The following is a 19,672-nucleotide window of genomic DNA, read 5'->3' as shown; positions in this document are numbered from 1 at the left end:
GTGTCACACTTGCTGTTGACTTGCCTGGAATCATGATCAGAAAGGAACTAGTCACACACCTACACGTACTTTTAGCTATTAGGTATGTCATTGCGATCCAGGAGAGAAGGGTTACATCAACGGTAACCTTTTCTTTTTTTATTATTCAAGTTCACAGAGACATGGAATGTCGCATGTGAACTCAGCTTTTGTAAAGGAAAGGCGCTTGATATTAATCTATTCATCATCGTTATCGCCGAAGTCGAACCAACCTCTTCTTCACATCTGACTCTGTTTGCCTTTTTCTCGGTGTGTCACCAGCTGCGGCTACAAAGCCCTCTACAACACAGGCTACAACTAACCGCCCTACAACCGCGCCTAGAACCACTGGACCAAGAGCAACAACGGGAACAAGCACCACGAATGCAATGACCTCCGCAGCTGGCCAAAGCAGCGGAGCAAGAACAACGGGAGCATCGATGACAACTGCGTCTGGGACGATTGGCACCAGGATGCCATCAAGCCCGTCAAGCTCAGGTCCTCAGGAAATGACACCCAGCATGTCTCGCCGCACTACAAGAAGTAAGTTGGCAGATGAAGCACAAATTCAACTAGTTATGCAGAAAACAAGCTCAGATGGCGTATCCTTAAGTGCACTGCAATGATGTTGTTCTAACTATGGAAAAGAACAACTTACCAGGCGCTGAAGTTCTATCTGTGTCACTTCTAAAGCATGCTCTTTGGCAGCACATGCGAGTAATATCTGCTCGGTGACACATCGTCGCAAAGTGAATAATATTTATACAGCTGTGTTTTAATGAATGGAATGTGTAAGATAACTTATTGCTTAGCAACTGGTGGTTTTTGTGGACATTCATAATAGCGTAACTTGCAGTTCCTTGGCCCTTTTTCTTCTATAACTTATTGTGTATGTGTGCTTTGTTCACTTCCTCACATCACAGTACCCGTTGGAACGAGCGCTTCAATGGCACCACAGACACCGTCTCCAACAACAATAGTTACTGAAGCAACTAGGCCGCCAACCACAATCCCTGAAATGTGAGTTATCCCGCGTTCATGGTCAGCAGGTTGCGTCTAGCATCGCTGCGACAGCCCATGGTCAGACAAGCACACAGACTTGATTTTGAAGGAAAATCACGAAATTCTTGAGCTCTTCTATTTCTGGAAACTCATTGTGTTTGTATAATTCCATTCTTCAAGTGAAAATTTGGAGTCAAAAAATCAACGGTATGGGAAGTAAAATTATGGCTAGGTCTCTTGAAATCTAGATGGATTCTACATTGCGCAGAGTATGGATTAAAAAATAATTATGCCGGTATATACCGTTACGTCTGCTACAAACGCCCACCCCATTTTGCAAGATCTGCTGGCCTGTACGCACTGACCCCATGCACTGTCACCCCTACTGAACGAAAGTGCATCTCACACCGTAGCGCGAAGAGCGCCTTGCTACGGTAAACTATGTCTACTGTCCTGGATTCAAAATTTCTTTGGGCACTAGCTACGAGCTAGCTCGCAATGATTTTATGATGTTGGTTGTTTTTTTTCGCAAATCCAAACGGGAGTTCCTTCTGAACAACAAAGTAGCGAAGAACAGAGTCCTGCAGGAACCAAATACACTTCTGACGGTGTTTCAAACCATCATTTCCGAATAGCACAAAGGCAAAGGGTTTTCTCGAGCACTTCCGAGTTTTCAACAAGTTAGCAGCGACTTTGTAGGTGTAGCTTCTGTGACATCTCCTCTGTTCGACTTGCAACTGCTGGGACCGGTCAAGTCGTTGAATGACACTTCGTCAGAACAATCATCGTCCCGTTCTGAAAGCGCGACATTGTGGCACTGCAGAAATTTCATAATTTGAAAACCAGATGGATTCTACAGCATTACCACATGGAGAACGAAATAATAACAAAGACGACTCATTTATCGAATGAAAGGAAATCTCAACAGAAGTTTTTCTTTGCAGCAAGATAATGGCAATCGCTTTTGCAGAGCCTCCTGGTAAGACATAGGCAGTTTGTAGTCATTACAGTCGTTCTCGTACGCATTCGACCTTCATGCCAATTTTCTACAACTATATTGACCTGAAAAAGACGAAAATAGTATGGACCCGCTGGGGTAGACGTTTGCTGCGAAGCGGGCGTTTGCAGCGGACTTAACGGTATATCGTGGCCGTTTCCGAAGGTAACTCATGATGGACGCTAGCACCCGATAAACCTAGCGGCAGATGCAGCAGGGATCTATCGAGTATGGGTAAATAACAGGGTATAGATTGGCATGTAAAACCCAATCCTGGTGGCTGGTTTAACCCATTCTGTGCCGAGGATGAGTATACGTTTCCTGTTGCAGCTACAGCAATTGGCTGTAGACGAGTATACTCATCCTGCAGAGTATATGTACTTCTCGAAACAGAACACAGAATATGATGCCACGTTGTGTGTAGATGGAAGTCAAGGCACCGGGTGGATTTCCCTGGCGTAGTCTTGGTTGCTTTGACTTTCATGTACGTGTTCACTTACACATGAACTCCCTTCACACCCATCAGATCAGATCAGATCAGATCAGATCAGATCAGATCAGATCAGATCAGATCAGATCAGATCTGGCCATTAAAACAAGGAACATGAGGTACATGAAGAATGTTTGTGCATACGTTGGGGGTGGGGGTGGGGGTGGGGGTGGGGGTGGGGGGCCATGGCGCTATGCCGGGTTGTCTTCCCTATGAATACAGACCCTTTTCCTCTTGAATCCTGGCTACTCAAGCCCACACCACAATACATTCCATGCAGCTGTGTGTTTTTTCTGTCTAGTTTGAGTACTAGACTATACCATAGATTAGTGGTAGAGCATTGCTGGCCGTAAGCAAGGGTCTTGTCCCCGGTTCAATCCGGTGGTGACAGCCCGCAAGGCCCTTGTCCCCAGTTCAATCCCGGTGGTGACAGCCCGTGCAGTCCAGACTTTTCCCGTTTTCAACTATCTCAAACGTTTGAGTAATACTATGAGTAGCATCAGGCTATCAGGTGCGGCGTCATTTCCTCTGTGCTGCGATGATGAGTCCACACAGGGCGAAACAGTTCTGTCCGCAGATTGAGTACTATGAGTAACATAAAATTTAATGTTTGTTCTGACTCTTTGGTCTCACTCTGCAGAGCTATCGGACACGATGTGGAGGTCACTCTTGTCCTGTCAATAGGCTCAGCTGCCGCTCTAGATGGTGTTAGCACTCACGAAGATGAATTTGTCAAGTGAGTAACGTGTACTGAAGTACCGCAACCGCCCAGCCTTTTCATGCATCCAAGCCTTGATGTTGTGCCTCGTGCTAGCTGTCGGTCTGTTTTTCTTGACCCTTGTCGTGTTGTCTATTGTTGGCTGTCCCCTTCCCGTATCCATTCAGCATATGCGAATCTGCGGGCATTTATCATGTAGAAATTGCTGACATTGCACCGGAAATGCGATTAATAATAATAATAATTAGCGTTGTGAAGAAAAGGCATTTTGTAGTACACAAAGCATACACACCATGTCCACTTGTCAGGCTTTTCTGCTCCAGTCCATTTCAGTGCGAAGAGCTGGAATGCGAAATCCGCTAAATCAGTTTCATCGCTTTTTGGAAAATGGGTCAAAACGGATTCATTTTATGGGTGGTTTATATCTGATTCATATTCGAGAACCAGTTTTGAAATGCTTCTCGTCACATTTTGAATGTGATAATTTGCCTGCTGGCACCCCCAGACGTTTTGTTTACACTGAGCTGAAAACTGATTTTCTCATATTTTGTCCCTTGGCATTTTTTGCCCTCCAACTCTTCATATGATGAACAATCCTGCAGATCAGGTGTCTCGTATCGAGTGTATATTCTTCAAACGGACTGTAAATGTGTTTGATTCGTAATTGAAGAATACTGTCACCATGATTGTTGCCATGACAACTACTCCGCCCATATCCAGGTATCTGATATACTGCATCGTGTGACTTTAGGCCTGCCGTCATCTCTCTTTCTCTCTCTCTCTCTCCCTCTCTCCCTCTCTCTTTGGTGCCTGTTTTGTTCTTGTACATTCCATGTGCAGGTTTGTTATTGCACAACTGCAAACCAGCTACGGTCTCTCAAGTGAACAAATCGACGACGAAGGCAAGGTACTGAGGAAGGTTGTGTTGTGCTTGTTTGAAATGTGAAATGTGAAATGTGAAATGTGTGATGAAATGACTACAAACAATCCTCTATCTTCTACAGGGGCATGACAGGGCAGTGGGGAGTGGAATAACCCGAGGGTCCGGGATGTCCCACGGGGCAAACACATCGGATTTTTCATCCAACAGGGCAAGTTGTAGCACTCTTTTATTGCTTTTTTGGACGAATTGTGCGGACCATCCTGCTGGCCTGAACGGAAGGTGGGGAAGACCATGTTCGGACTGGTCGTACCCTGCTTCTAGTTTCCCGTAACTTTGTTATTGTCAACCAGACGATTACCCAACCCACTGCACTTGTCCATCACCATTTCATCTTGGGCACCCTGTAAGAAGACCTTTTAGGGTCTGTTGGGAATGCCCAAGTAAAATAATAAAATACAATACAATAAAAAGAAAACGGACCAAGGAACTACAAGTTACACTATAATGTCCACTAACACCACCAGTTACTAAACAATCAGCTCATGCTATAACATTGCACGACGCTGACCGACCGTACTGACGTTCTACAGGTAACTGGCAATCAGCTCTAGCACATCTTGGATGCGCACTCCAACAGCCTTCCAACTTGGAATGTTTTAAGTTATAGAAATAACATATTGTCCAATGGTCTTGCCAGTATCGTCATCGACATGCATGAACATCCGCCAACGTCCTTCACAGCTGAGACTTTCAGCTCGTGTTTATCTTGGTTGCGCTCACCTTCCCCTCCTTATGTTATTTCTATAACTTAGAACCTTCCAAGTTGGAAGGCTGTTGGAGTGTGCATCCTAGATGTGCTAGGGCTGTTAGCCAGTTAGTTGTAGCAGGGGCGTAGGAAGCAGTTTAATATTGGTGCGGCAAAATTGTGAGAGGGGGTCCGGGGGTCCTCCCCCAGGATGTTTTTGAAAATTGGCCCTAAAAGGCCATATTAATGCTACAGAATAATATGAGAAATAAGAATATGCATGCTGATGATACACCGCATTGTCGATGTAAAACATTGTACCTGTACAAGAGTCGACAAGCCATCAACAAGGTTGAAATGTAAAAAATAAATTTAAAAAAATCGAAAAGTATTGGTCCGGCGACCGCCGGGCCTGCCGGAGTGGTTCCTACGCCCATGTGTAGAACGTCAGCACCGTCGGTCAGTGTCGTGCAATGTTATCGCATGAGCTGATTGTTTAGTAACTGGTGGTGTTAGTGGACATTATAGCGTAACTTGTAGTTCCTTGGTCCTTTTTACTTTTTATCCTTGGCTCTCCATCCGAGTTCATTCTTACGATACAAATACAAATACAATACCATTGCGGCAAGTAAATTGGCTAGTGGTGGAGCAAGCCGAGGAGTTTCCCCAATCTCTGAGCCTGTTTTAGCTTTCTCTCAACATCCACTCTCTGTACACTGTTCTGTGTGTGTTGTTCATGTTGATAGTTCAAAGTCTCCAGCAATACTGCTGCAAGTCACACGGTGCAAGTCACTGTCACCATGAAGGCTACCAGCAACCAGGACACTGCACCGTTTGAAGTCGCAAGCCGTATACAGTCTGATGTAAGTCTAAGCAATCATTTCACTGCGTTAGTTTTCCCGAGCTGTTTCCGTGATTTGCTCCGTTGTCTTTACAACATTGGCAACTTGTACGCACCCAGTGCAGAACTAACATGACCCAGCATCACAAAACAAGTACACATACACGCGCACGCGCGCGCACACATACACACACACATACACACACATACATACACACACATACACACATACACACACATACACATACACACATACACACACACACACACACACACACACACACACACACACACACACATACACACACACACACCATTGACCATTGGACGCCCATCGCCAGAGGCGATGATAGCGATGCTACAGCAGAAGCCATAGCAACTTGTGCTGGGATTGCACCATTCAACAGCTTGCAAGGCTGAAGAATTGACCACCACTATTCAGCCTGGTCTACACCACACAGCTTTGAAGTGGCTTTTTTCTGGCCAGTGAACCCCTACTTTTTGGTCTTTTTTTCTTCTTTTTTCCCGCACACACATCACACCACATACTCCGGCATGCACTGGCTGTTGGTAACCACCCAGGAGAATGAAAGAAAAGTCAGGAAGAGTCTGAGAAAGAGAAGAAAGACGTGTGTGACCATAATCGTCGGGAATCTAACCCGCAACCTATCGATTGGAAATCGCTGCACATACCACTGCACCATATGGGACACACACACACACATACACACACACACACACACACACACCTTTGAACTTTGACGCCCATCGCCGGAGGCGATGATAGCAATGCTACGGCAGAAGCCATAGCAACTTGTGCTGGGATTGCACCATTCAACAGCTTGCAAGGCTGAAGAATTGACCGTCACTATTCAGCCTGGTCTACACCATACAGCTGCTTGAAGTGATTTTTCTGACCGGTGAATCCCTATTTTTGGTCTTTTCATTTTTTTCCCGCACACACATCACACCACATACTCCGGCATGCACTGGTTGTTGGTAACCACCCAGGAGAATGAAAGAAAAGTCAGGAAGAGTCTGAGAAAGAGAAGAAAGACGTGTGTGACCATAATCGTCGGGAATCGAACCCGCAACCTATCGATTGGAAATCGCTGCACATACCACTGCACCATACAGGACACACACACACACACATACACACACACACACACACACACACACACACACACACACACACGCACACATACAATCTCACAATCCTTGCCAACGTCCAGATGAATCATCTCAGTGACTACTTCAGCACATCTAGTTGCCTTGCCTTTACCACAGACAATATCCATATTCCTTGCTGTCCACAGTAAAATCTGTTCACGTGCTCAACTTCCGTAGCTACAAAGCTGAGCTTTGCACGCACCTACACATTCCAACTCACTGTTCTTTTGTCCAATGAGTGGCTGGACTTCAATGACAAGAACTTTACTTGCATGTGAAGCTTTCTGCCTATTTTTGAAAGTACAGTCAGACCTCGCTTATCCGGTCCTCGTTTATCCGGATCCCTCGCCATCCGGAAGAAAATAGTTGGTTACCAATTTACAGCATATGCCATGCATACATACAGTATGTGTGTTCGATTATCCGGTTCCCTCGCCTATCCGGATATTTTTGTGGACAACGGATGTGTGCGGTTATGCGAGGTCTGACTGTAGCACTTCCTCTGCTTCGAGATGTGTGTAATCACGTACAGTCAGACATCGCTTAACCGCACACATCCGTTTTCCACAACAAATATCCGGATAGGCGAGGAAACCGGATAATCGAACACACATACTGTATGTATGCATGACATATGCTGTAAATTGGTAATCAACAATTTTCTTCCGGATGGCGAGGGATCCGGATAAAAGAGGACCGGATAAGCGAGGTCTGACGGTATCGTAATAGTGATCTGTTTATCATTTTCTTTCTTTGCATCTAGGTTGAAAGTGGCCGGCTCACTCTAACAAACTTTGAGGTAGGATCCCAGTCCTATGCAGTCCGTCCAGCGCAAGCGTCCACACAGGTCACTGATGATGTCTATGAACCAGAAGAGTCCAGCTCCAATACAGGTGCGTCCTGGGTCAATCACTTGCGTAGTCTTGTGTGACACATGCTGCTGGCCAAGACTGTCTGTTGTAGCCGATCATTAGATTCCAACCATGTCAGGGATCTTTGCAAAAGTGTTTTGCCGTCCCTGGAACGAACATTGTTCGTTTGGGGGGGGGGGGGGTTGGGGGAGAGAGGAGGTACGAGCCAATATCACAAGTCGACCAACACTGTACATATGACATGTACATGCATGCGATTTTCGTCGTCCAGCATAGCAAGCTGTGTTTGTTTCTGGGGAGGGGAGGGGGGGAGGGGAGGGGGAGGGGGTCCGAGTACGAAATGAACGATGTCCGTTTCATGGAAGACAAACAACTTTTGCTAAGACCCCATACTACTGCAGTCAAGTTCCAATACCCAATGTACAACGCCTATGCTTTTGCATAGCTTATGCACAAATGTCTCACTCAAGAACAGTTTACAGGTTTGTGAACCAATGGCTGTAAAAAATAATGCCGAAATCTCTCTGCAGATATCTCCATGTACTTAGTACGTGTGTGTGTGTGTGTGTGTGTGTGTGTGTGTGTGTGTGTGTGTGTGTGTGTGTGTGTGTGTGTGTGTGTGTGTGTGTGTGTGTGTGTGTGTGTGTGTGTGTGTGTGTGTGTGTGTGTGTGTGCATGGATGAATGTGTGTGTCTGCTTGCACATGTGTGTACCTGTGTGCGTGCCCACGTGTGTGTATGTGTGTGTGTGTGTGTGTGTGTGTGTGTGCGTGCGTGCGTACGTGCATGCGTGTGTGTGTGTGTGTGTGTGTGTGTGTGTGTGTGTGTCGAATATATGCGTGCGTAGGCGCTATTGTCGGAGGAGTTATTGGCGGGCTTTGTGGAGTGGTCGGCTTTGTAAGCCTAGTCTACTACCTGAGAACAGTGAGTGCAGTGTATTCCATTGCTATATGCAGTGGGACATTGTATTGTTCTATGCATTGGGACATTGTATTGCGCTATGCATTGCTACACTGTATTGTTGCATTGCATTGCTACATCGATTGCTACATTGTATTTCTCTGTACATGGTATTTCTCTATACATTGTATTTCTCAATACATTGCTCTATGCATTGTTACATTGTATTGTTACATTGCATTGCATTTCTCTATACATTGCTACAATGCCCTGGTGCCCTGAGAATGTCCACGACTGTGTTTCCATTGCTTCTACTCTGCTTACGACCATGGCGACTAGAGTCTCATCTGATGATTTGCTTAGCAAGAAAGGAGAACGGGAACAAAGTTAAAGCACACTCTATCTTCAAATATGCCATGCTGTCTGTTTTGTCTGTTGTACCCCTCCCCCCCCCCCTCCACCCATCACACACACACACACATATACACACACACACACGCACACGCACACACACACACACACACACACACACACACACACATTTTTGTTATTACCGTTTCTGCTAATATAATTGTATGTAGTCACTTACTCATGCTCTCTGTGTGTTCTACGTAATACAGAAGGGAGACAGTCGCCATCGCCATCGCAAGGGATCCATTCCCGTAAGTCACTATCAATGTGTGATCACATGTATTTCTAGCTGTAACGTATGCTATAATACTGCGCCAACATTTGGAGCAGCCATCTTCTCAAATGCTTGTGGTAAAGAATTTGCTCATCGTGTCTCTGGCCGCTAAAACTGTTTTATTCCTATCATTATCCTCATGTCTCAATCTCCTTCACTACCATGGTCTCACACTGCAATGGAGATTGAGACATGATTAATTGGCTGCAGGGGAGCCTCCGCATAGTGAAGACGGTATTATTCTCGTGTCTCGTTTGGAATGTGCTTCCTCAGATGAGATCTCCCACGATTTCCCAGTCAACAATGACCGGCTCTCTCCAATTTGAAGCGGATGCGATCACCAACGAAGGGGCCACGGATCACGCCACTGTATAGGCACACAATCTAACATATGAGGTTTTGTGCTGTGCACATGCGTGTGTGTGTGTGTGTGTGTGTGTGTTTGTGTATGTGTGTATGTGTGTGTGTGGATGTGTGTGTGTGTGTTTGTGCGTGCGTGTGTGCGTGTGTGTATTTGGATGCGTCTGTGGTAGTGTTTGTGTGGCCGATCATTGCATCTGAAATGCAGTCCTGGCCGGCAGTGATTGCCAGGATCGCCTTAGGAGAACACTAAATGTTTGGCTGTTCACTATAGATCAAGCCACGCAATAGTCATCCTCCCTGCATTAGTGCATATGCGTATCGTGCCTGCTACAGAGTAAAGCCAGCCATTCCTATCGACAAGAATAGAACTTGCTTAGCTAAAGCTGGTGCAATCCGTTTAAAAGAATGTATGCATATTCTCTAAGACAATTTCACTCGGTAATGTTCTATTGAAATGCAGACAGCACTTTAATAGCCAGAACTGACATACATACATAGATTATTGTTGTGCACGTGTGTTTCTCACTGCAATTGCATAGCCGGTTGTAACACGGACGTGCGAACTTTACTTCTTTTCTTACGTGTGTGCTTGCGAATGTGAGCGAAACGATTCTACTTTGAAGAAGATAATCATGTTAGCGTAACGATATGCACCTGATCACATCCATTGATTTTAATATTATGAGGTTTATGTGTAGTCACATGACCTCAACTTATGACATCATGATCTGGATTTGGATTTCTATTCAATTGCAACTCAATTCACAATATTTTAATCTAAGCAAAATCAAATTTCATTCAGGGCAATTTGTTTATGAAGCAAAGAACACTGCGTAAAAACATTGCTTGCTCTGTGCATCAAGACTGCACAACGGACAGTTATTACTAGTAAGGTGTACGTGCGGGTTTTCCTGATGTGGGCAGTGGTAGAGATCATCATGTGCTGTCGGGAACCCATCATGCGGCGTTCACCAAATTCTAATTTGAGGGTGGAGGGGAGGGGGTTATAGTTTTGGCCATTGTGCAAGGTATGAATGCTTTTTAAAGCCTTCCAAGCTACCTTCTGAATCTCTCCACCGTGGCCCTTCCAAGGGAGATCCACTTGTCCGGATGTTGCGGACTTGATGAGTAACCGTCACAGACAACTTACTTCAAGTTCCTAGTGCCAGTGCATGTGTGTGTGTGTGTGTGTGTGTGTGTGTGTGTGTGTGTGTGTGTGTGTGTGTGTGTGTGTGTGTGTGTGTGTGTGTGTACACCCGCACGCATGTGTGTGTGCGTGTGTGTGCGTGTGTGTTTCTGGTGGGGTCCCAATTTGGGTTTTGCAGGACCTGGACTCCAGGCCAGGTCCAGGGGGATCGCCCATGCATGGTCATAACTACAGTGCTGGCAACTGAAATCCGACCCCCTTGGCGGCGTGCCGCGCCGCCAAGGGGGTCGGATTTCAGTTGCCAGCACTGCAGTATTGTAAAAGTAAATAAATTATTAATTTTTGTGAAACTGACACTGCTAAAATTACGTCTCCTTGTGAAATGTAAGGATTGGAGTAACTTCGAGAATTTTCACCTTCAAGTGCCAGTTTGCAATAGAAAGTCTCTCCCTTTTTTACATTGTAGTCTCCACTCTGTGATGAATATGCATCGCCCCAGATACATGACATTGTAGTGTATGCAGAAAATGGTGTGTACCTCATCCAGCCTAGGTTCGTAAGGATTTTAGTTGCAAATTGCTCATGACGTTGTCGGAAGGTCTTTTTGACGGAACGAGCGCCTGAGGACAGCGACGTAAACAGAGAAGAGTTGCGTCGGAAGTGACTGCTACGGTAGGCCGGGCTCGCCGCAGTGCTAGTGTTCGAGAGTAGTCTACTAACAAGTTTTTGTAGTATAGTAGGCGGCGTTGTGCAGTGCCATGCCCGCTCGACCCCAGCAACGGAGAGGCGCTGAGCAGAGAGCAAAAACACTATGGCTAGCTGTGCCCGAACTCGGAATGTCCTCGCCAAGCACACTGGACACATGTCTAGTTTCGTCTCTTGTTCGCTAAGGCAGCTAATAGTAGTACTGCCGGGACAGTCAGTACAGGTCATGAGACTCATTGCATGCACTGGGCCAATGATTCCGCTAGGTATGCTCTCCGGAATTCCATTTCGGAGGTGTTGACTTTCTTAGCAACTGCACTGCCTAAGGCAAAGAACCGCCACTCCAGGACGTCTTTGGATAGCGACGAATGGGGAACGTCTTTTCGTAGAGACCTGGCTGGGAGCACAATGTCATACACTTGTAGGTAGGCATGACGTGAAACTTGCCTCTACTGTGTATTTCATATTGTTTTTGTTTACCACAAGCACAGTTGCTCAAACCTCATAATTTGATAAGTATGAATTTGTATCATTCAAGCTCTTGTACATTGGCAATAACTGTTACAGTCGACTCCTGATTATAACGAACACCATTTGTGCAGGAGAATGAGTTCTTCATAGCCAAAGTTCGTTTTAGCCGAAGTTTGTTATAACAGAAATGAACTTACACTGTGGGTTCAAACGGGGACATGGACAATGGTTTGCTATAATATCTATAAAATCTAATATTATCACAAAATTGGCTATAATTATGCGAGTCCGTTATAAGTGGAGTTGACTGTGTACACACTCATTAGAGTAATGTTTGTATCACACTGCAGGACCGTAGCACCCTGTCCAGTCAGGCCTTTTCGGGCCATGCCGGTCCGGGCCTAATCTTGCAACACATGACCCACCCAATCTTGCAACACTTCCCAGACCTAATCATGCAACACTTGACCCACCCAGTATGTGTAAAACCGGTTTTCCGCCACTGATGTTCATTAATTTTACTGTCAAGTATCTAATTTGGCCCAACCACCTGAAATCTCGCTGCTACAACCCAGACTCAGCCAGAGTGACTGTAGGGGTATCTTACAAAATGATCCACAGCTTCGAAAAATCAATTTTTGTTCCAGGAGGGGATACCCCCTCGTACCACTTCCTGCAGCCCTATGCTGCCCCTGTGCAGGATATGCATGCTGGTCTTGTATAGGACATGCAGTGATGCATTTCCACTGATCATCTCTGTGTAAATGCATGCTAGCTGAAGCTGGGTTGGTGGGTATGTCGCTAGTTGCACTGAGCTGGGTAGGTGGGTGTGTGGAGCAGGAAGATACCCTGACTTTCACATGAACTGAGGGGATCAGCAAGTCTGAAACATGGTCCATCTTTTCTAGACTTGGTGTGCCGGTCCGGCGGACCTGAAGTACACAAACAATTGTCAGCATACCTCCAAATTACGAATACTGTTAAACACGTAATTTTCGGTGTAACTTTAATTTCGGCGATTTCGGTAGAGAAACCAGGCACCTAAATTTAAATTGCACCCAAAAGGCACTAGAGTATGCACTGTATGTGAAGGGAATGCTGGTCACCTAATTCGAAATTACACCTGAAACCTGGCAGGTCCCTGGCACCGAAATTCTGATGCACCTAAAATGACATGTTTGACAGTACTAGTAAGTGAACACACAGGACGTTCATGTCGAAACCAGTGTTCCGGAAATGTTTCTTGAAATAATAGCTGTGCTGTTATGCGCACTCAGGAGCTAGGGGGTGCAAAAGATATGATGCTTTCAGAAGGTAGGCTGGACACACAGAATAAATGGGCAACCGACATAATGGTAACCACAGGGAACTAGATCCGGGACGACGACGTGAGGATTTTGCAAACCGTTGCAGAAGCGAAACCCTCCCTCACGTTCACATCACAGTTGGAACCTCTTGCTTGCATATCAGACATGGTGACCATAATGGGAACCATCACTTGTGGCCTATAGTTGGTTTGGAAGTAGTGAGGAATACTTGAAATGGAGAACTCCATCCAGGGTCCCAAAGTTACACACTGTGTGGGAAAGGTTTGTGTTTTCGGAAAACTTAGACTTAGACTTAGACTGCATACTGTTCACATGCAAATAAAGGCCAAATTGGCTCAGCATCTAAATGTTTATGGTATCTGGAATGTGAAGAGTCTTCCGGACTACCTACTGAAAGTTACGCGTATGTGTGTGTGTGTGTGTGCGTGTGTGTGTACATGTATGTGTGTGTGTACATGTATGTGTGTGTGAGAGAGTGTTCGCGTATGACGTGGTTTGCTTGGCAGGAAAAAGTGGCAACCAGAAGAGCCGGACCAGTGATGCTGGGATATCTTCATTGGAAGAAGGCTAGCTGTATGGCGGCATAGCCAGAAGGTAACATCTCTATTTGTAGATCATCATGGGAGAATCTCTGAGATCGTTAAGTGCGTGACCATAGTTTGTATACCTCTGTTCACCTGATATCTCAAACCAAGTGGAAGCCTGACGGCCATTGTTGTTGGCTTTGGTGATTCACTCTTTCTTCCTTTTCTCTTTCCCTGTTTCTCTCTCTCTCTCTCTCTCTCCCGTTCTCTTTCCCTGTTTCTCTCTCTCTCTCTCTCTCTCTCTCTCTCTCTCTCTCTCCCGTTCTCTCTCTAACTTAGCTAAGTTTCCTCCAGACTGAGACCCAGGGTGTTGCAAGCATCCATAATTGCATGTATGCTGATCGTCTCTGTTTTGCCTGTTTGTGTTTCTGCAGGTTGGTGAACAGCAGCCATCAGCAAGCCAGCAAGAAGCAAGCCGGCGAAGAAAATTCATGCGAAGAAAATTCTACAGTATTAGCCATCCCGAACCCCGACCACCATCCCCTACCAGAAAAATTACTTTTATAGCCTATCCTGCCTCTGAACTTCACACCTGAAATGATTGGTCAACTACCCTCAGCCAATCAGAGTTGAGCTAGTGCCTGCTGGCCTGTCATTAACGGCAGGCGCTAGCTCTCACACCTCGCAGTCTGATCCGTCTGATGATAGTTTAGCAATCACTTTCCTACGGAACAACTAAGATGTTGACAGCTTCACAGTAAATGTTGCTTCCAACACCAGTTGATTGTCGTGATTTTGAGCATCCACTATAGATGTACTTCAAAGTACATTGTCCCACCTGGGCCCCACCACCCCAGCCAAACGTCATGCACACTCACAAAGCACAGGGAAAGGGAGAGGAGGAAAGCAGGAAAGCAAGAAAGCAAGAAACGATGTTCAAAGTACATTGTCCCACCTGGGCCCCCACCACCCCAGCCAAACGTCATGCACACTCACAAAGCACAGGGAAAGGGAGAGGAGGAAAGCAGGAAAGCAAGAAAGCAAGAAACGAACACAAAAAAATGATAACAATAAAATGGCTAAGTGGGAAGCATCAAAAGGTCTGTGGCTGACAATAAAATGGCTAAGTGGGAAGCATCAAAAGGTCTGTGGCTGAAGGCAGGAAAACTTGACTGTGGCCATAGAAAGAAATAGGCAAAGCCAGTACGGTACTACCAACAGCAGCTCACAAAGCAGTGAAACAGCTAGTGGAGAGGAGGAATTCATACAAAAAAATGCTCGAAAAAAGTGATCACACAAGTATAGGGCAAGACTGGCAGCAATGCAATCATAGACACCATGGAGAGCATATAGTTGCTTGTCTTTGGTCAAATCATGGGCACAAAGTAATACAAGATATGCACAGTCCACTCATTTTAAATGTTTGTATGCCGCGATATAGAATTCCAGACCCACTTCCCACGGATTCAGGGTCTGATTCAGGGCAAGACAAACCTCTCAGGGCATAGAAGGAGAGAGCAGGGAAGGAGAGCAGTCAGGACATAGAAGGAGAGAGCAGGAAGGAGAGCAGTCAGGACATAGAAGGAGAGAGCAGTCAATGAGCCACGCAATCCCCAGCGGTCCCCGCCATGTGCCTGTGGATTGTCGCTATGTGTGTTTCTGAGCAAACACAGGCGACATTGCGGCTACAACGCCAACTTGCTGCTAAACGGGTGGCTGACATACATACAGTGGCCTGCCTTTAGAGGGATGTAGTCGCTGGCTCATCTGCAATGTTTCACTCCTCAAGTCCTTTCTCCCTGAGAGACTGATCGACTGAGCCGGCACTGCAGGGAACAAAGTACAAGATACAGAGGGAGTGATAGAAAAATATTCTGTGACCGACGGTAAAAATAGAAGCCTTCGGAATGACCGAGAGCGAGGTGGAGAAATTTGTTCAAAGCCCATTGGCTTTTGCAAGTCTTGAATGATTGAAAAGGAAACTGTTGTGTGTTGATTATGTGAACATAAATAAAATAAAAAAATTCGACGGGTTCGCGTACCGGGCAGGTCAAGAACAAGGAGTCGTACAACTCCCTGGTCAAGAACCACCTAATGAACATACACTAGCCGAAAAATCTTGTATATCTAGAACGGTCAGGAATGAATACATTTCTCAATCATGCTCCTTTGGATGATTTTATCTTTTTTCTTTCAGTGATTAGTGTAGTCCAGAGCCCATTTGAAGAGGTATGGTCAGGAATTTCTTAATGTGTGCAAGCTCCACTGCAGCCACTTCATTACCTGGGAAACCTTACACACACCATCTTCAATCCAAGCGGTCTCTTCGCTGCAAAGTAAAATAATTATCTCAATCGAAAATGTTGTCGAGATATTGTAATTTGCAGCGAAGAGACCGCTCGGATTGAAGATGGTGTGTGTAAGGTTTCCAAGGTAATGGTCAGGAATGAAAGTTCAAAAAGGATGAAAAAATAAATAGATTTTGGATCCTGAGATTTGAGTACCGATACACGTCACCTGTGCCAAGTCAGCCAAATCACACTATGGCGTATACGATGGGCTAAATCAGTTTTCCACAATTGATAACTTCTAGTCCAGGTTTGGAGAGCGAAGGAGAGAAAGAGAGAGAGCATAGTCGAGCGGGTGGAAAGGAGACCAGAGGACAGAAGGAGAGAGAGAGAGAGAGAGAGAGAGAGAGAGAGAGAGAGAGAGAGAGAGAGAGAGAGAGAGAGAGAGAGATAGAGAGAGAGAGAGAGAGAGAGAGAGAGAGAGAGAGAGAGAGAGAGAGAGAGAGAGAGGGGGGGGGGAGGAAGGGAGGGAGGGGACAGTGGGAGAGAGCCAGACAGAGAGAAAGAGCTGGAGAAAGCCAAACAAAGCGGCAGCGAGCCACAGGGGGCCATATCGAGTGGAGCAGGAGGGGAAAAGACCAAGAGAGAGCAACAGAAAGCCCCAGAGATCAGCTCAAAGAACTAAAGAACCACATATACTCACATACAATGTTACTTCCACAGAGAGCCAGACAGAAAAATAGTACTCGAAGCCATAGAGAGGCCGCAGAAGGAAAAAGAGATATCCAAGAGACAGAGAGTCAGAGAGGCGCAGACGTAGGTGGGAGCTACGGAGGGCCGCAGAAGGAAGGACCTTCGCCAGCTGACCATACATGCAGCTCAGATCAGCGATGAGATCTGTGGGTGAGTGCCAACTGCAATCAATAGCAACTGTGACGGGCAGCCCTGGAGCACCCCCACCCCCACCACATACACACATGGTTTACCGACCATTCACCGAATGACAATTCACCGAAAGACACTTCACCGAAAGACACTTCACCGAAAGACAAATCATCGAATGGACAATCCACCGACTGGACAATTCACCGAAAGACACTTCACAAAAAGACATTTCACCGAATGGCTATATCACCGACAAGACAGCTCACCGAAATTCTACTGTAAATTGTAATGACTGGTTCGTAGTCAGGCTAACTTCACCGGCGCTGAGTTTTGCAGGGCTGAAATGCTGGCACTGACGTACTGCCACTACTGGCGCTGGTTGCACGTTATGTGGCAAATGTACACTGTACAGTCAGACGTCGCATAACCACTGAGTGCATGTGTCGGGTTTGCGTGCAAAAATTACTACATTTCCACGGTTAAGTTGTGACCAAAATGACCGAACTGGCAAGCACAAAAATTACAAATATGGAAGAATAGCTCTGAAAAGCAGCGAGTTTTTACTGAATCAATCCCTTATTCCAATCATCACCACTGGTAAGAGTAAAACACTGTGTTAGCTGGTTGAAACATCAACAGTAAGGGTTCATTTTAGTACGTTTTTGGGTGAAAAATATGAGACAATCAAAACCGTAATGATTAGCTAGATCCATCGCTTTTTGGTATAATCGTTTCAACCCTAGTAAACATTACACAAACGTGTAAACATTACATGGTCAATGAAATCCGATAAAAGCTCTGTGGTAGCGAGGTCTGACTGTATATCAACCAGCCTTCTATCGTCAAAAATTCAAAATTCTTCAACGTTGTGGAGTGATTGCAACATTTTCGCTGCTTGTCTATTGTTCTTCTTTGATCTGCTCACCTCTGTAGACAAATGGAGACCTCCTCGATAGGCTTAGTGGCCTCTGGGGAATCCTTGAAATATATTTAAAAATCCAAAATTCTCTCCGTCCTTCTTTGTTTTTTCTTTCTTTCGGTGAAATGTCTGTTCGGCGAATTGGCCGCTCGGTGAACTGTCATTCTGTGAGTTGTGCATTCGGTGAAATGGGCATTCTGTGAACTGGGTATTCGGTGAGCTGTCGTTCGGTGAGCTGTCGGTCGGTGAACTGTCGCTTGGTGAACTGTCGTTCGGTGATATGTCGGGATACCCATTGTTTCACGTTTCACTCGCCCCTGCCGTCTGTGTATGTACATGTACTTGTACATGCTACGACTCCCTGGCCGGCCTACACGTAATACTGTTAGGTCAGGGCCGTAGCACCTGGTGCGGCAGGTCCTCCCATGGCCGGACCTTATTTAGAAAAAAGTTGACCCACCCAAATTCATGCAAAAGGGTGTTTTTTTAATATTAAACGTTCATTTCCTGTCAAGTACTCCGCTTCGCCTGACGGCACCTGAAATCCCAGCGCTACTGACAGCCCTGTATAGTGAACTGTATGATTGTGCAAATGTACTGTAACAGTGCAATACAATGATGTCATGTACACACAATCTCTTATTGCCTATTGGCGATGGTGCCGCCATCGTGAGAATAAGAATTCAAACACATACTGTGACATAGACATGACTAGTAGTACCCCGTACCTTATCCCCTTCCAGGTACTAGGTCATCATCCATTCAACTTCAGACTACATGTATATCGGTCGCGCGGGCGGAAATCACCTTGTGGGCAATCAACTCGGCAATAAGGTCATCATCCACGACCACCACAATCTCCTTTGTATCTCCGCATGGCTCGCTGCATGCGGCGCACTTAGCAGGCGGACGGGACGCTCATCCATACCATAGACTAGTCCTCCATGGTCACACATGGACCCGCAACTCCCTAATGCCGCCAGTCACTCAGCGATAGATGCGCACTGCACTCCAGTAACGACCGCTATCTGAGTCGTCTGTCCAGTCCAGAGCTCAAGACTCTTAGCGGTTAGCAGGGGGTAGCGCAGAAACACACTCAGCTAGCTCGCGAATAGAAATTAGAATGGCTTAGCGGAGTCCAGTGTACCTGGTGTACCGCTGCCAAGCTACATGTAGTATAGTACTGTAGTAGTGATGGCGGCAATCAAATCAAGTAACTGTTACTCGTAGTATACCAGTAAACTCGGTCTCCAGAATTTTTTATTACATTTTCGACAGAATACTGATACTGGTGTCGTTGCAAGACCGAGCCGGCGAGCAAAACCTAATTCCAGAGCCGGCGAATCCTGACCAGAACCAAAACAAGTCATCACCGTCAGCCTACTGTCAACGACGCTGCCGCCTGGCCTGGGCCAGTGCAAGACTGACGTAGCTTGTCATCTGCTCGAACAGCACTAGCGGAAAGGCTGCAAAACTAGAAAAAGGGTAGATCTACAAGTACTAGCAGCATCAACAGACTCAGTAGTCTTCGTTCCAACAAAAACGTTACATGAGTGGAACTAGAAATGCAGCGGAAGCTTTTCAATAATAAGTCATGCCGGTCGTGACGATAATAATATTTTTACTGCCACATATCGTAATCATTCGGCATGGGAAATCAACACTCGGTAATCCCCGGCCGGGTAGATCTACCCAGGAACAGCGCTGATTTGCACCTAA

At 46.0% G+C, this 19,672-nt stretch overlaps 1 protein-coding gene and 2 long non-coding RNA genes across 13 annotated transcripts in view; 2 read left to right on the top strand and 1 right to left on the bottom strand.

The window, feature by feature from the left end:
* Positions 1-10,531, top strand: part of LOC135830149 (mucin-2-like) — a 51,794-nt gene extending 41,263 nt beyond the window's left edge. For all 11 annotated transcript variants that reach the window (XM_065342550.1, XM_065342552.1, XM_065342551.1 and 8 more), the window contains 9 exons: positions 301-561; positions 942-1,038; positions 3,148-3,243; positions 4,066-4,132; positions 5,600-5,716; positions 7,631-7,760; positions 8,586-8,662; positions 9,259-9,300; positions 9,597-10,531. In XM_065342550.1, coding sequence (XP_065198622.1) covers positions 301-561; positions 942-1,038; positions 3,148-3,243; positions 4,066-4,132; positions 5,600-5,716; positions 7,631-7,760; positions 8,586-8,662; positions 9,259-9,300; positions 9,597-9,698 — 989 coding nt within the window. In that variant the 3' untranslated portion in view covers positions 9,699-10,531. The remainder of the gene's footprint in view (positions 1-300; positions 562-941; positions 1,039-3,147; positions 3,244-4,065; positions 4,133-5,599; positions 5,717-7,630; positions 7,761-8,585; positions 8,663-9,258; positions 9,301-9,596) is intronic.
* Positions 10,532-11,265: 734 nt separating this feature from the next.
* Positions 11,266-14,578, top strand: LOC135829643 (uncharacterized). The gene is made up of 3 exons (XR_010555879.1): positions 11,266-11,963; positions 13,844-13,931; positions 14,296-14,578. It is a non-coding gene; the product is annotated as an uncharacterized LOC135829643 (long non-coding RNA).
* A 177-nt stretch (positions 14,579-14,755) lies between these two features.
* LOC135829633 (uncharacterized) lies at positions 14,756-19,445 on the bottom strand. The gene is made up of 2 exons (XR_010555876.1): positions 18,682-19,445; positions 14,756-15,687 (listed from the first exon to the last, which is right to left on the bottom strand). It is a non-coding gene; the product is annotated as an uncharacterized LOC135829633 (long non-coding RNA).
* Between the last annotated feature and the right edge of the window lie 227 nt (positions 19,446-19,672).

Source organism: Sycon ciliatum, chromosome 13 (assembly GCF_964019385.1).
Source record: "Sycon ciliatum chromosome 13, ocSycCili1.1, whole genome shotgun sequence".
Classification (NCBI taxonomy): domain Eukaryota; kingdom Metazoa; phylum Porifera; class Calcarea; order Leucosolenida; family Sycettidae; genus Sycon; species Sycon ciliatum.
Note: the sequence above shows the minus strand (reverse complement) of the source record. Positions and strands in the feature narration are given on the sequence as shown.